The 12,898-nt window shown below is 40.7% G+C and overlaps 1 protein-coding gene across 16 annotated transcripts in view; it reads left to right on the top strand.

The window, feature by feature from the left end:
* CAGE1 (cancer antigen 1) overlaps positions 1–12,641 on the top strand; it is a 40,420-nt gene extending 27,779 nt beyond the window's left edge. For 3 of the 16 annotated variants that reach the window (XM_065912558.1, XM_065912561.1, XM_065912567.1), the window contains 7 exons: positions 515–595; positions 733–885; positions 4,279–4,383; positions 5,278–5,348; positions 8,331–8,399; positions 8,994–9,024; positions 9,461–9,791. In XM_065912558.1, coding sequence (XP_065768630.1) covers positions 515–595; positions 733–885; positions 4,279–4,383; positions 5,278–5,348; positions 8,331–8,399; positions 8,994–9,024; positions 9,461–9,502 — 552 coding nt within the window. In that variant the 3' untranslated portion in view covers positions 9,503–9,791. Of the gene's footprint in view, positions 1–495; positions 596–732; positions 886–4,278; positions 4,384–5,277; positions 5,349–8,330; positions 8,404–8,993; positions 9,792–10,292; positions 10,620–11,540 lie in introns of those variants that run through there. The other 13 variants (XM_065912562.1, XM_065912566.1, XR_010660037.1 and 10 more) reach the window with 12 other exon arrangements.
* Positions 12,642–12,898: the final 257 nt, after the last annotated feature.

Genomic DNA, 12,898 nt, shown 5'->3' on the forward strand with positions numbered 1-12,898 from the left:
AAAGGGAAAAGCGCGTGGCGCAAAGTCCAGAGGAGACCAGGTGCCCTTCCCTTCCCTGGCAGTGAGCTGTGCAGCCCACGTGAAGCCTTCCCAGGGAAACTCGCTGGAGACTTAGCGTCAGGGTTTCTATCGGAGGCTGGTCGCATAGGCAGGCACCCTCTGCCTGCCACGTACCAAAATCCCAGACTCTCCCAGTGGAAGGAGGCGTTCAGCATAAACCACATCTTCCGTGCAAACAGGTTAGACACAGTGAGCCTTCATATCAGGAAATGATGGAGACCCTCCCACTATTGGCTTCCTAGAAGTCAGTCAGGGGGCAGCTTGGTGAGCAGGCCTTTCTGGGGACAACAGTCTCAGCCTGTTGTGTGAACTCTGCTACACAAGAGCTCAAAATACAAGACACCTTTGAGACAGGGATTGGGCTGTGCATGGTTTGGTGATTTTATTAGAAATGTTACTGAATGTAGTCTTATTTCCTCTCTGTCTCTGAAATAGAAAATGCCTTTTTCCTTAGCTACTGAAACATAAAGACAAAATTGCAGCTTTCAGAGAGTTACTTGCTAATGAAAAATCATTTCAACATCAGGTTCCTCAGGTGAGTTAAACATTCACTGTCTCTAACATACAAAAATGCAATTTTAGATCTTACATTGAAAGCATTCTGTTATTGAGGCCACTAGAGAGCTCTCTGATGGTTTAACTGATAGCATATTCATTGTCCTCTGGTCCAAGGAAAGTGAACATATTGGAAGTGAGCACAAATACGTTTCATCACAGGCTACAGAATTTGACTCCAAGGAAGCCAAGAATGTCAGAGACGTGCCTGTTGTACTGGGAGCCAGACTGAACCAGTACCACAGCCTAAACGAGGAGCTTGATTTTTTGGTAAGAAATACCTTTCGTTGCTTTGCTAGCCTTTTTATTCACAACACTGTCTTAATAACAAGTTGTGGAAATGATCTACCTTCAAAAACTTTGCTCCTTGAAATGGTCACACGCTGGCATAGTAGCAGTATTATTCACCCCCACAAATATAGAACTGAAGTTTGCACTCTCAGGTTTTGAAATTTTAAATATTGTCCCACCTGATTTCTGTGTAATCAGATTTTTTTTTTAATTTCAAAATGCAGAAATTTTCAAGTATGTGCAAGTTTTTCATAGTGAATGAAGCACATTTATATTGTGGCACATACAACCACCATTCTTAGAGCAGTAGGTGTTTGCAGCAATCGCGATTAAGGGGGTGAGGGAGAAACGGCACTAGTCCTTTGGATGGCACCCAAAGCCTTCACAGGGGAGTGGTGATTGTGGGAGGGGTGGAGCTAATGGCAGTAATCATTTTGCCATATATCAGTGTATCAAACCAGCAGGCTGTTCACCTGAAACTTACACAGTGGTTGCATCAGCTATGCATCAGTAAAGCTGGAAAAAAGGATTAAAGCAGACAAAACAGGAAAAACCTGTGGGAAGAAAATGAAAATATCTTGGTACCTAGAAAGTTACAATCCATTTGGATCCCACTATCTAATGAAAAAGAGGTTAATTAACTTAACTGGTTTTTGTAATGTTTGTTTATTTCTGGTTGTGCTGGGTCTTCATTGCTGCACAGGCTTCTCTAGTCGTGGCGAGCGGGGGACTCCTCTCCAGTCGCAGTGCACGGGCTCTATGCACGCGGGCTTCAGTGGTCACGACTCGTGGGCTTAGCTGCTTCGCAGCACGTGGGATCTTCCCGGACCGGGGATGGAACCCGTGTGTCCTGCCTTGGCAGGTGGATTCTTAGCACTGCGCCACTAGGGAAGCCCTCAGAATTTGTTTTCATCGTTAGAGAAGTCTGTCATATTTCTAAATTGTTAAAGGCAGCATTCTGTACTAAATTCATTGCATAAGAGAGAGGGAAAAGCCCGATGCTGTGAGGGCTTACAGTTTTCTTCCTTCCTACTGCATTAATTTTCTTCATTATTTAGGTAATTACTGACTTCCTTGAAAGGGTAAGCAAGGCTAGACAATATGGAGATATTGATGGAAAGTTACATCAAACGGAAGCCCTGCCTCCAAGGAATCTAGAAAAGAAGGTGCGATATATAGATAGCTATTTGGAAGGACTAGAGGGAACCTTTTTAGAAAGAGCTAGGATACACATCCGACAAAGGAGACGGTTGTCGACCAGCTGGAGCTCAGAGGAGGAGCCTGTGACATCCAGGTGGGAGAGGCGCAGAGGAGAGCCCAGGGGCTGGCAGGGGGCAGGTGAAAGGGCGCAGGCTCTGTCTGCAGCTTCTGGGCTTCAGGCACAAAAGAGGCTTGGAGTGGACCTCAGTCTCCCCTGGGTGGGAAGCTGAAGTGAGAAAACGCTCACGAATGGCAGCATCTCAGTCACACTGTGTTGCCTCTGATATGTGCTGCAGACTTTCTTGTACAAACCGTATCTCAGACGGACCGAATAACTGATGAGGGAGAGTTCTTCACTGAAGAACGTAAGCTGTTAAAAGCAGAAGAGGGACTTCCCTGACGGCGCAGTGGTTAAGACCTCGCCTTCCAATGAAGACGGTGCCAGTAGGATCCCTGGATGGGGGCTAAGATCCCACATGCCTCGTGGGCAAAAAAATCAAAACAGAAAACAGAAGCAGCATTGTAACAAATTCAACTGAGATTTTAAAAATGGTCCACATAAAAAAAAAATAAAAAAAAAAGCAGAAGACACACCTATAGAAAATTACATCTTGCATCCCTGAATAAAATAAGGAATCTAGACACTGAGAATGGCTACTAAAACCTGTAAGTTCAATACTCACAGGAAGCTTTTAATGGCCCACACCAGAGCCCTGTTGTCCAGCTTAGCCGCACAAAAGGTGCGGTGTGCCGTTGACGGCATGAGGCGTGGGAAGGGCGCTGTCCGTGGTGTCTCACCTGAAAGCAAGCTTCCAGACCACGCCACTCCTGAGAGGATAAAGAAGCACATTAAGCTGACCGTGATAAAAATTCCAAATGTGAGAAATTCTAATCCATAAACACTGGGCACACAGAAAGGGAGGGAGAGGAAAGGAAGAGCTGCTCTAGACCCAGAGGGTCAAGGTGGTGGTGTCCAGTCGCCCCGTCGGGTCCCACTCTGCGGCCCCGTGGACGGCGGCACGCCAGGCTTCCCTGCACTCCAGTGCCTCCCGGAGTCTGCTCAGATTCGCGTCCGGTGAGTCAGTGATGCTCACAGCCTGAGCCTCTGCCGCCCTCTTCTCTCTACTTCTAGCCATGTCGTTTAAAAAACATTTTAAATTCTCTTCACCTTGGGTCTGTCTGTTAAACTGAGGTAATATCTGTACTCCCCACCTTAAATAACGTGCAGTCAGAGGAATGGGACCCCGATTTGATATTGTCCCCATTAATATATCTGTGTAAAGAGAAAGAGCAAGAAAGCCGCTGTGTCTGCAGAAAATTTGTTCTGCCATTGTGTCCTGTAGTGCATCTAACCACAGACGTGTAAACATATATAACTAAACATGTTTAAATATTAGAAAATCAATGGCCACTCTTAACATTGTTATTTAAAGGGAACATTTCTGTCCTTTTTCTTCTATAATTGCTTTGAAAATTAACGTAACTGCTGGGGAACTTGTGAATACCCTTTCTTGATAATTTATCTTAGATATCATTTTTAGAAATACAAATTTAAGTTATTAATGTAAAAATACAATGTTTAAGTTGTTAATTTTTTGCAAATAGAAATTGGACCAAAAAAATTTAAAAATTAAAAAACAAAACAAAAAACAAAGAAAAAAAATTGGACCGTAAGTCAAAATGTGATGCACATTGAGCTGGACCTTTTAAAAACTCATTTATATATGTGAGAATATTGATGAAACCTGAAAATTTATCATCAAGCAGCACATCAGTGCTTCAGAGAGAAACAAATATCCATTGGTTATGTACGGAAAGAAGGTAGTCTGTGTGTTGGTTATGTACGGAAAGAAGGTAGTCTGTGCGTTGGTTATGTACAGAAAGAAGAGACTTGAGTCTAATAAGTACTTGTATTTACTAGCAGGTGTCTAGCTACTTGCAAAGCTATTTCATTGTATTAAATTGTAGAAAAGCTGAAACACCATTAAAATTTCTGTTCATGTGTTCTAATTGCAGTCTAAATAACAGCCTCTCTCAATTCACCTATGGTACAAATCAGTGTAAGAGAATATTGAAATAAAGTATAGCTCACTGTTCTCATTGTTCTTAGCATCCATATGTGGCTTTTATGGCAGTTTCCAAGTTAGCATTTTTGCTGATGTTACTCCATAGATTGAAAAATTGGAAAATCTTCTAGAGACAAAAGAAGACCACTGCAACAGACTCACTGAAGAAAATGACAAGTATCAAAGACAGTTAGGCAACTTAATAAATAAGGTACAGATTTTCTTACACAGATATATTTTTAACACTATGTCAAATATTAAAACATTAGAATTTGGGTGCGAAAAAGGGATATGAGGAATCAGTTCAGTTCAGTCGCTCAGTCGTGTCCGACTCTTTGTGAGCCCATGAATCGCAGCACGCCAGGCCTCCCTGTCCATCACTAACTCCCAGAGTTTACTCAAACTCATGTCCATCGAGTCGGTGATGCCATCCAGCCATCTCATCCTCTGTCATCCCCTTCTCCTCCTGCCCCCAATCCCTCCCAGCATCAGGGTCTTTTCCAATGAGTAAACTCTTCGCATGAGTTGACCAAATTATTGGAGTTTCAGCTTCAGCATCAGTCCTTCCAATGAACACCCAGGACTGATCTTCTTTAAGATATGAGGGATGACGTAACACATTTCACTTCATAATGACTTTGTGTCATTATCCTTTTAGCTAAAAGTTAGCAAAGAACTGTATGTGTTCATATAGTCTTCTGTTGTCAGCAGTCTCTTAGTCTTAGCATTACCGCTTCATTTGGAGGGTCCTTCTAAATCTTGCCAACACAGTGTTCTAGTTTACCTTTTAAAACTGCATTGTGGACTCTGAGCCTGGGTTGACACATACACTACTTGTGTGGATCACAGTTGATTCACTACAGTTGTCCATGTTTTGATACTTTTTCTGCATGGTGAACAGGCACATTTCAGTTCTACTTGTATCCATATTCCTGGTTTCAAAATACAAGGAAGATGTAAAACCTTGCTTGAAACCTTCATTCACAGAAGTCATGTAAATGAACTTCAACTTGTGCAGATTCTTAAAAAGCAAAAATATGAACAAAACGAAGTAAATATCCTAGAATCGATCAGAGAATAATTGTTTTAGCTAATGTTTCCCAAGGTTACATCTTATGAGGAGATTATCAAATGTGCTGACCAAAGACTTGTGATATCCCACTCCCGGATTGCACAGTAAGTTGAAAAAACTTCATTTTTAATTTTGTAAACACTTGCTGGTGTGTCACTTTCTGACTTGCTGAGTTCATCTTTCAGACTCCTACAAAGAGGGGAATGTGCCATTTTGTAAGTCAAGAAGACCATTCTTCAGTAATGTGTTTATTCTGTTTAATGTCTGGATTACTTGAACACCCAGAGTTTCCTCTTCCTTCTCAGAACTCCCTTTGATGTGGGGGTGGGTGGGGAGCGAGGTTGAGGAATTAGTGAGAAACATCCAAGAACTTTAGAGGATATCACCACAGTGTTTAAGTAAAATAATCTTGCTATGCTTAGAATTTATCCACATAAAGTTTTGAATGCACCCCAAATGAAACATATCAAGTACCAAACAAACTTTCTCATTTATTGAGATTCAGCATGAAATATTCCAAAATTAGTGTTTTAAACTCTGCAAAGTTTTTCCACTTATTTATTCTCTTTATTTCTTACGTGCTCTTTCCTCCACCCTTCTCCCAGTTTCATTTGTACAGTGCTTGCTGTCATTAGAGCTTAAGCAGAAGGTCTAATCTTACATCCCCTAAAACAGGAGCTTCGTATAGTGCTAACTCACCACAAGATAACTGAAAGAAAGTATGGATAAAACACACACACAAAACAAAAGCAAACTCATCAATACAGAGAACCTGTTGGTGGTTACCCGAGGGGAAGGGAGTGGTGAGCCAGCGAGATGGGTGAGGGGGATGGGCTGTGTGGTGATGGAGGGTGACTGGACTTCCGGTGGTAACACTAGTCGTGCATACAGAGGTCAAATTATAACACCGTGCACCTGAGATTTATGTAATAATATATACCAATTTTACCTCACTAAAAAAGAATGGAGAAGGAAATGGCAGCCCTCTCCAGTATTCTTGCCTGGGAAATCCCATGGACAGAGGAACATGGCAGGCTACAGTCCATGGGGTCACCAAAGAGTTGGACACGGCTTAGTGACTAAACAACAAACAAAACCAGTGAAGAAGTTACTGTAATTCAAATACACAGATCCCTTTGAACAGAACAAAAGCTTTCACATCACTTAAACACAAAGGAAAAAAAATTAGAATTTATGGTTTAAGACTGTATACTTGTTTACATTGAATTTCAAATCAAAGGACTTAAATTTTTTTTTCCATAAGGGCTGCAACACATACAAACACATAAATATTTCTGTTTTTAAATAAAACAATTATCTTTGATATTGTGTAAAAAAAATAGACAATATAAATATAAAATAGTACATTCAATATTATAAAGATAAAATAAAGACATATCTAAGGAGGTGTACTTGTTTCTTAGATCTTAAGATTCAATATTGTTAAGACTTTTTTCTCCCCAAGCTGATCTAGATTTCACTTTTATCTTTTAAATATGTTTTATTGAAATACAGTTGGTTTACAGTGTTCTGTTAATTTCTGCTGGGCAACAGTGATTCAGTTATACATACACACACACACACACACACACACACACACACACACATTCTTCGCAAAGGATGCTGAAATCATTGGTCATCCATTTGCAAACAAATAAGAAAACAAAAATGCTTTGACTTATACCTTGTATCACATGCAAAAGTAATTCAAAATGGATACTAGACCTAAATGAAAGAGCTAAAGTCTAAAAAATTCTCAAAATATTGGAAAAAATTTCTGAGTTGGGTTGATGTTGGGTTAGGCAGTGATTTAAATATGATACTAAAAACATGATTCATAAAAGAAAATTTTGATAATTGTACTTCATCAAAGTTAAAAACTTTGGCTCTTCCATGGACATCATTAAGAGAATGAAAAGACTAACGTGAAAGAATATTTACAAGTCATATATCTAATAAAGAACTTGTAACCAGAATACATAACAGACTCTCAAAACCGGAGAATAAGAAAGCAACCCCATAAAAATGGGCAAAGATTTGAACAGACACTTCACCAAGAATATAGATATATGGATGACAAGTAAGCACATTAAATGATAGTCAACATCATTAATAGGCAAATTACACCCCAGTGAAGGCCACTACACACCTATTAGAATGCCTAAAAAACTGACCATACCAGGTATCGGCAAGGACATGGAGCAACTGAGATGCTCATAGCCTCCTGGTGGAAATGTAAAATGGAACAACCTCTTAAAAAACAATTTGGTGCCTTCTTTAAAAGTTAAACATATCCAACGTATGATTCAGCCAACCCACTCCTGTGTATTGATCCAAGAAGAAAGAACGTGTGTGTTAACACAAAAGAGAATTTCAAGATAGCTTTATTTGTAATAGCCCCAACCTAGGGACGACAAATGTCCCTCAAATGGTGTCCCTCAAACGGTGGGATGATGGACAAACTGTGACATGGCCACCCAGTGGAATTCTATACAGGAATAAAAAACGAGTGACCTCGGGTAGGTGCAACGTGTGGGTGAGTTGCAAAATAATTAGGCTGAGTGTAAGAGTTCATTACACAAAATTCTACATGGTGCAAAACTATACTGTGAGAAAGCAGATGAGGATGTGGGGACAAAGAGGGCTGGGAAGGAGGGATCACTCTCCTTCTTCACCACCGGAAGCTTTAACGGGAGAAATTAATTAAATAATTTGAGGTGCTAGGAAAGAATTCCAAGTTCCCATATAGCTGTCTTCTCAGGTGGCTCAGTGGTAAAGAATCCTCCAGCCAAACAGGAGATGCAGGAGACACAGTTTTGATCCCTGGGTTGGGAAAATGTGGAGGAGAGAATGGCAACCTCCTCCAGTATTCTTGCCTGTAAAATCCCATGAACAGAGGAGCCTGGCAGGCTACAGTCCATGGGGTCCCAAAGAGTTGGACACGACTGAACGACTGAGCAGATAAAGATGGGTGCATGATGTATAGAAAGCTAGACCATCATTAAATTTACCTACTCAAATCCTCCAGTGACGTTAGCTTAGAAAAGTCCATTTTAATCATAAACTTCAGTTGTTTCTTCTTTCAGTTTAGAAGAGAGAAATAAACAGTTGGAAGATTTAATTAGAAGGTCCAGAGAGAGAGTCAGAAGACCAAGGTAAGTTGTTTCTCTTTCTAAATGATAATGTCTTTAACTTTAGAATATATGCATAATAATGTTAAACATTTTAAAAAAACACCTTTTTCCTTGTCTTAATTTAAGACAAACAAGATAAATTACGTAAAAGTGCTTGGTATTTTGCCTAGCATGAAATAGTTGCTTCATGTTTTTTTGTAGGACCTGAATTGCAAAGCAAAGTTCACTGCCCTCAGGGAACTTGTGATCATTTCTAAGAAAAATACTATACAGATTATGAACTAAGATTTAGTTTACAATAAAACAGCTTATTCTGATATAAATATACAACAGGCCAGACCTTATGATCAGATTTTCTTCCACTGGTGTGGAATCTTATAATCTGTTGTTTTATTAATAGAAGACTCTCAACTCTCAGTATTCTATGCTCCAACCTGTATGCACAAACCCTAAGGGGTTGATGAGGACCATGGAAGGATGTTAAAATAGAACTCTTTCTTGGCCAGCTCCTAAGATGCTAATTAAGCATTTACCAGGTCTCCATTTTAACCCTCCTCACCCCCCCACCCCGCTTGTTTTTGTTGTTTGACATTATTCTCCTTCTGTTTCCTGCAGACCGAGAAGTCAGCTGAAGCTCCTGGCCGTGGTAGGTCATACTGATTGATGATCATTATGAACAATGTGATGTTTCCATGTCATTGTCAAATTACACGAGATTAACTATGAGTTCCTAGAGTTATATTTCAGTCATCTTCAGCACAGCTTACCCCTCTGCCCCAGATAAGGGCCTCTGGGCTGTGATTATAGTTGGTCTTGCAAATGGAAGCCCCTCCCTTAATTGTATCAGTTCCCTCAATGTCCCAACGTTTTGAAACAAAAATGTTGATTAAAATATAGTGTTTGTAGTTTATCTGTAGGCTTTCCTTGCACCCGTTTTTCATATGTAATCAAAAAAATCTGTTTATGGAATAGGAGTTCTGTATGGGATCAAGAATTCCATATTGTAATCAAGAGTCAGTTGTTCTGTTCCCAAATGTCTCTCCTGCAAACTTAAGAAACATTTTTTTTCCTTTTGTTTTTAGATGCCAGTTATTTTAGAAGGAAATAGAAATGATTTAGATTAAACAGAACTGAAGATTAACAGTTAATCATTTTTGTCAGCCTCTCCAGGAGCAGAGTCATTACTGAGTACTGTACCCAGATCCATTCACACAAATGATACATTAAAATCTGTATAAGTAGTGAAACTTTACAATCCAAAAAATGTGATTATTTTTCTTCTAGTTTCTTCCTGTGAACAATCAAACATATTCTAATATAACATAAACAAGTGACTACAGTGGCTTCTTTTCTGAATACCTGCCAATTTTCATTCTTACAGCACACCAGTCTTGTATTATTGTTGTTTAGACGTTAAGTCACGTCTGACTCTTTGCAACTCCATGGACTGTAGCCTGCCAGGCTCCTCTGTCCGTGGGATTCTCCGGGCAAGAACGCTGGAGTGGCTTGCCATTTCCTTCTCCAGGGGACCTTCCTGACCCAGGGATCGAACCCAGGTCTCCTATGCAGGCAGGTGGATTCTTTACCACTGAGCCACCAGGAAAGCCACTCCCGTATTGGCAGACCTTTAATAACGTTATGAAAATTGTTCTCTTATCTCACCCCAACTTTGTTTTCCTCTCTGGGCAGGCAGGCTCTCCCTACTATCAATCAAATTTAAAAAGACTTAACCCTGAAATCGTTTGGAATTAAAACCCAGATGATAGGAGATTTCACCCTTATAACTTCCACCTTAAAATATTTTGAAGGATTAGTTCCAAGTTTAAAAAAATGAACCAGAGAAGCTGATTTTGTAATATGTATTGGAAAAATGAATGTACATAACAAATATATTATCTTTTTGATAAATCCCAGAGCCAGGGTGGAGGTATAATTATTGAATGAAGATATACCTTGAATGGAGGGGAAGAAATGATTATATCTCACTGAAATTAGCTTTGCACTTAAATTAGGCAGGTAAGTACAAGGGGGAAATATATGGAGAATCTATATCTGGCCCCAAAGGAAGTGATGAATAAAAAAAAAGTTATTATTGATATTATTTTTGTTGAGGAAGTCTATAAAGATATCTTACATGAATGTTGAAACAAAGTTAATTTCTCAAATTTAAGAAGTTGCAATGCACTTTAAGACAAACCATGAGAAATGCACAGGCAGTTGCAGCTATAATCATGCTTCATTTGAAAAATGTACGCCCTGAAGCTTTGGAAGTGATCAAGTTTTAAAAAGAGACATTATTATTAGTTCCATGGGGTTCTCTAGGGAAAGTTAAGGTGTGCTACGAGAAAGACAGATATTATGATGGCTAACACAGCATCTGGAATCTGCACACACACGTGGTGAGATCTTTGGAAGGGACAGGTTAACACAGGCTGTCCATGAGCAGGGCTGTGTGCCTGGGTGCTGCACTCCCCATGTGTGCTATTAGACGTTCATGACCTTTACCTCCAGGCTGTCTCACAGTGAACGTACCTTCTTTGGCACACAGCTCAGGGATGCAGCATCTAAGCCAGGGCTTCTCCCTATAAACATTTAGTGACTTTCAACACACCACGTGAACAGCCTCTGTATTAGATGCCAAAGTGAAAGTGAAAGTCACTCAGTCGTGTCCGACTCTTTGCGACTCCATGGACTGTCCATGGAATTCTCCAGGCCAGAATACTGGAGTGGGTAGCCTTTCCCTTCTCCAGGGGATCTTCCCAACCCAGGAAGCGAACTAAGGTCTCTTCGGCATTGCAGGCAGATTCTTTACCAACTGAGAGAAGCCAAAGGTACCATGAAAAGCCAGGCAGAGATGGCCAAGGACCACATGATGTATGGGGGGAGATGGATAATTGATTATTTTCTGGATTGGCACATGGGTCTGACCATCTGGGATGCTCTAGAAGCATAGATGAATTGGCTCTGGGCTAGCTGATGAGAAAACCTCAAGGCAGGTTTTACAGAAGTGATGACGCCCAAGCCCGATCCTTCTCACTGACTAGATGTTCCCCAGGTAGACAGAAGAGGAAGCTCCTCTCACACAGCACAGGGGCATGAGGTACCCCGTGATACTCTCTGAACCACAGGTAAGTTCTAAAACTTGCCTTCTTCACACGGCAGGAGATGACCATGATCATCAATAATCTTCCGTGCCACATGAAGAAGTGTGAACCTTGTCCTTGTGAGAAGTTCTGAGCGATTTTATGTGGAGGAGTAATGTGGTCGATTATGCATTTCGAGGGACTTCCCTGGTGATCCAGTGGTTAGGACTGCACGTTGTCACTGCCAATGGCCTGGGTTCGATCCCTGGTCGGGGAACTAAGACCCGCAAGCCATGCAGCACGGCCAAAAAAAAAAAAAAAAATTATGCATTTTGAATAGTGATGTATGAAGTGAAGTGTAGTGATGGTGGGTGATGCTAGAATCAAAACTACCAGACAAGATGCTCCAAAAAAATGGAGGCCAGAAACAAAAATCGTGACAGAGGAAACAAAGGGGAACTTATGTATGCAAAGTGATTTCAAAGACAAATGAAAAGGATAGATGATCATTAGCTCTGAGAGTGAAACAGGGAGGGGGTTAGGACATCCTTGCTGGATGAAAGAACACAGAAGTCTTTGCTTGCATATAATAAATGTAACTTTTTTTTGCTTGATAGTTTTTCATTTCTTATTAGGTCTACAGTTGAACTTAAGTTGCAAATTTGTGAAGGGAAGATGTCACTTGTAATAATGCAACAAATGCAACAGATATTTTCTGAGTTATCACCGATGTCAGGCGCTGTTCTGTATCATTGACTCAGTTCAGTTCAGTTAGGTCGCTCAGTCATGTCCGACTCTTTGCGACCCCATGAATAAAGGTACAAAAATTCCTGGCCTCAACATGTGACAGACAGGCGATGTAATAAACTGTATATTGTGTTAGAAGACAAAATGAGCTATTAAAAAGAAAGAGGACAGAGTCAAGAAACTGAGAGTGCAAGGGAAGGGCTAGGGGCTGTAAGTTTAAACTGGGAGTGAGGATGGTCCTCACTAAGGATGTGGTCCTCGAGCCAAGGTTTAAGGCCAGGAGGAAGTTCTTTAGCTAATCTGCTACCTGGGGGAACACCCAGAACAAAAACAAGGGTTTAACAGACAACATTTAATGATGCTGAGGGAAATCTTAAGAAATCAAAGAAAAAGAAAGCTCTGAACTTATAAATTCCAAGAAGTAAAATAACAGAAGTGGAGAATCCACTGTGAGTTTGCCTGAGCTGTAAGAATGGGAATAACCAGGATTCGGTTTATTTCTGGAAAACAAAGACCTTCAAGGAGGTAGATGCGGAAGCAAGAGAGAGAAAACATAGAAGTGGGGACCCAGCGAGAGGGAGGGCTTTGGGTCGGTACCCAGGGAACGCTGCTCATTATGGGGAGGAGGGAAATGGCAATAGTGCAGAATTTGTGGACACCCAGATCAGGGCAAGGATTTTACCTCAGCGA

The sequence above is a fragment of the Muntiacus reevesi genome, chromosome 20, assembly GCF_963930625.1.
Source record: "Muntiacus reevesi chromosome 20, mMunRee1.1, whole genome shotgun sequence".
Classification (NCBI taxonomy): domain Eukaryota; kingdom Metazoa; phylum Chordata; class Mammalia; order Artiodactyla; family Cervidae; genus Muntiacus; species Muntiacus reevesi.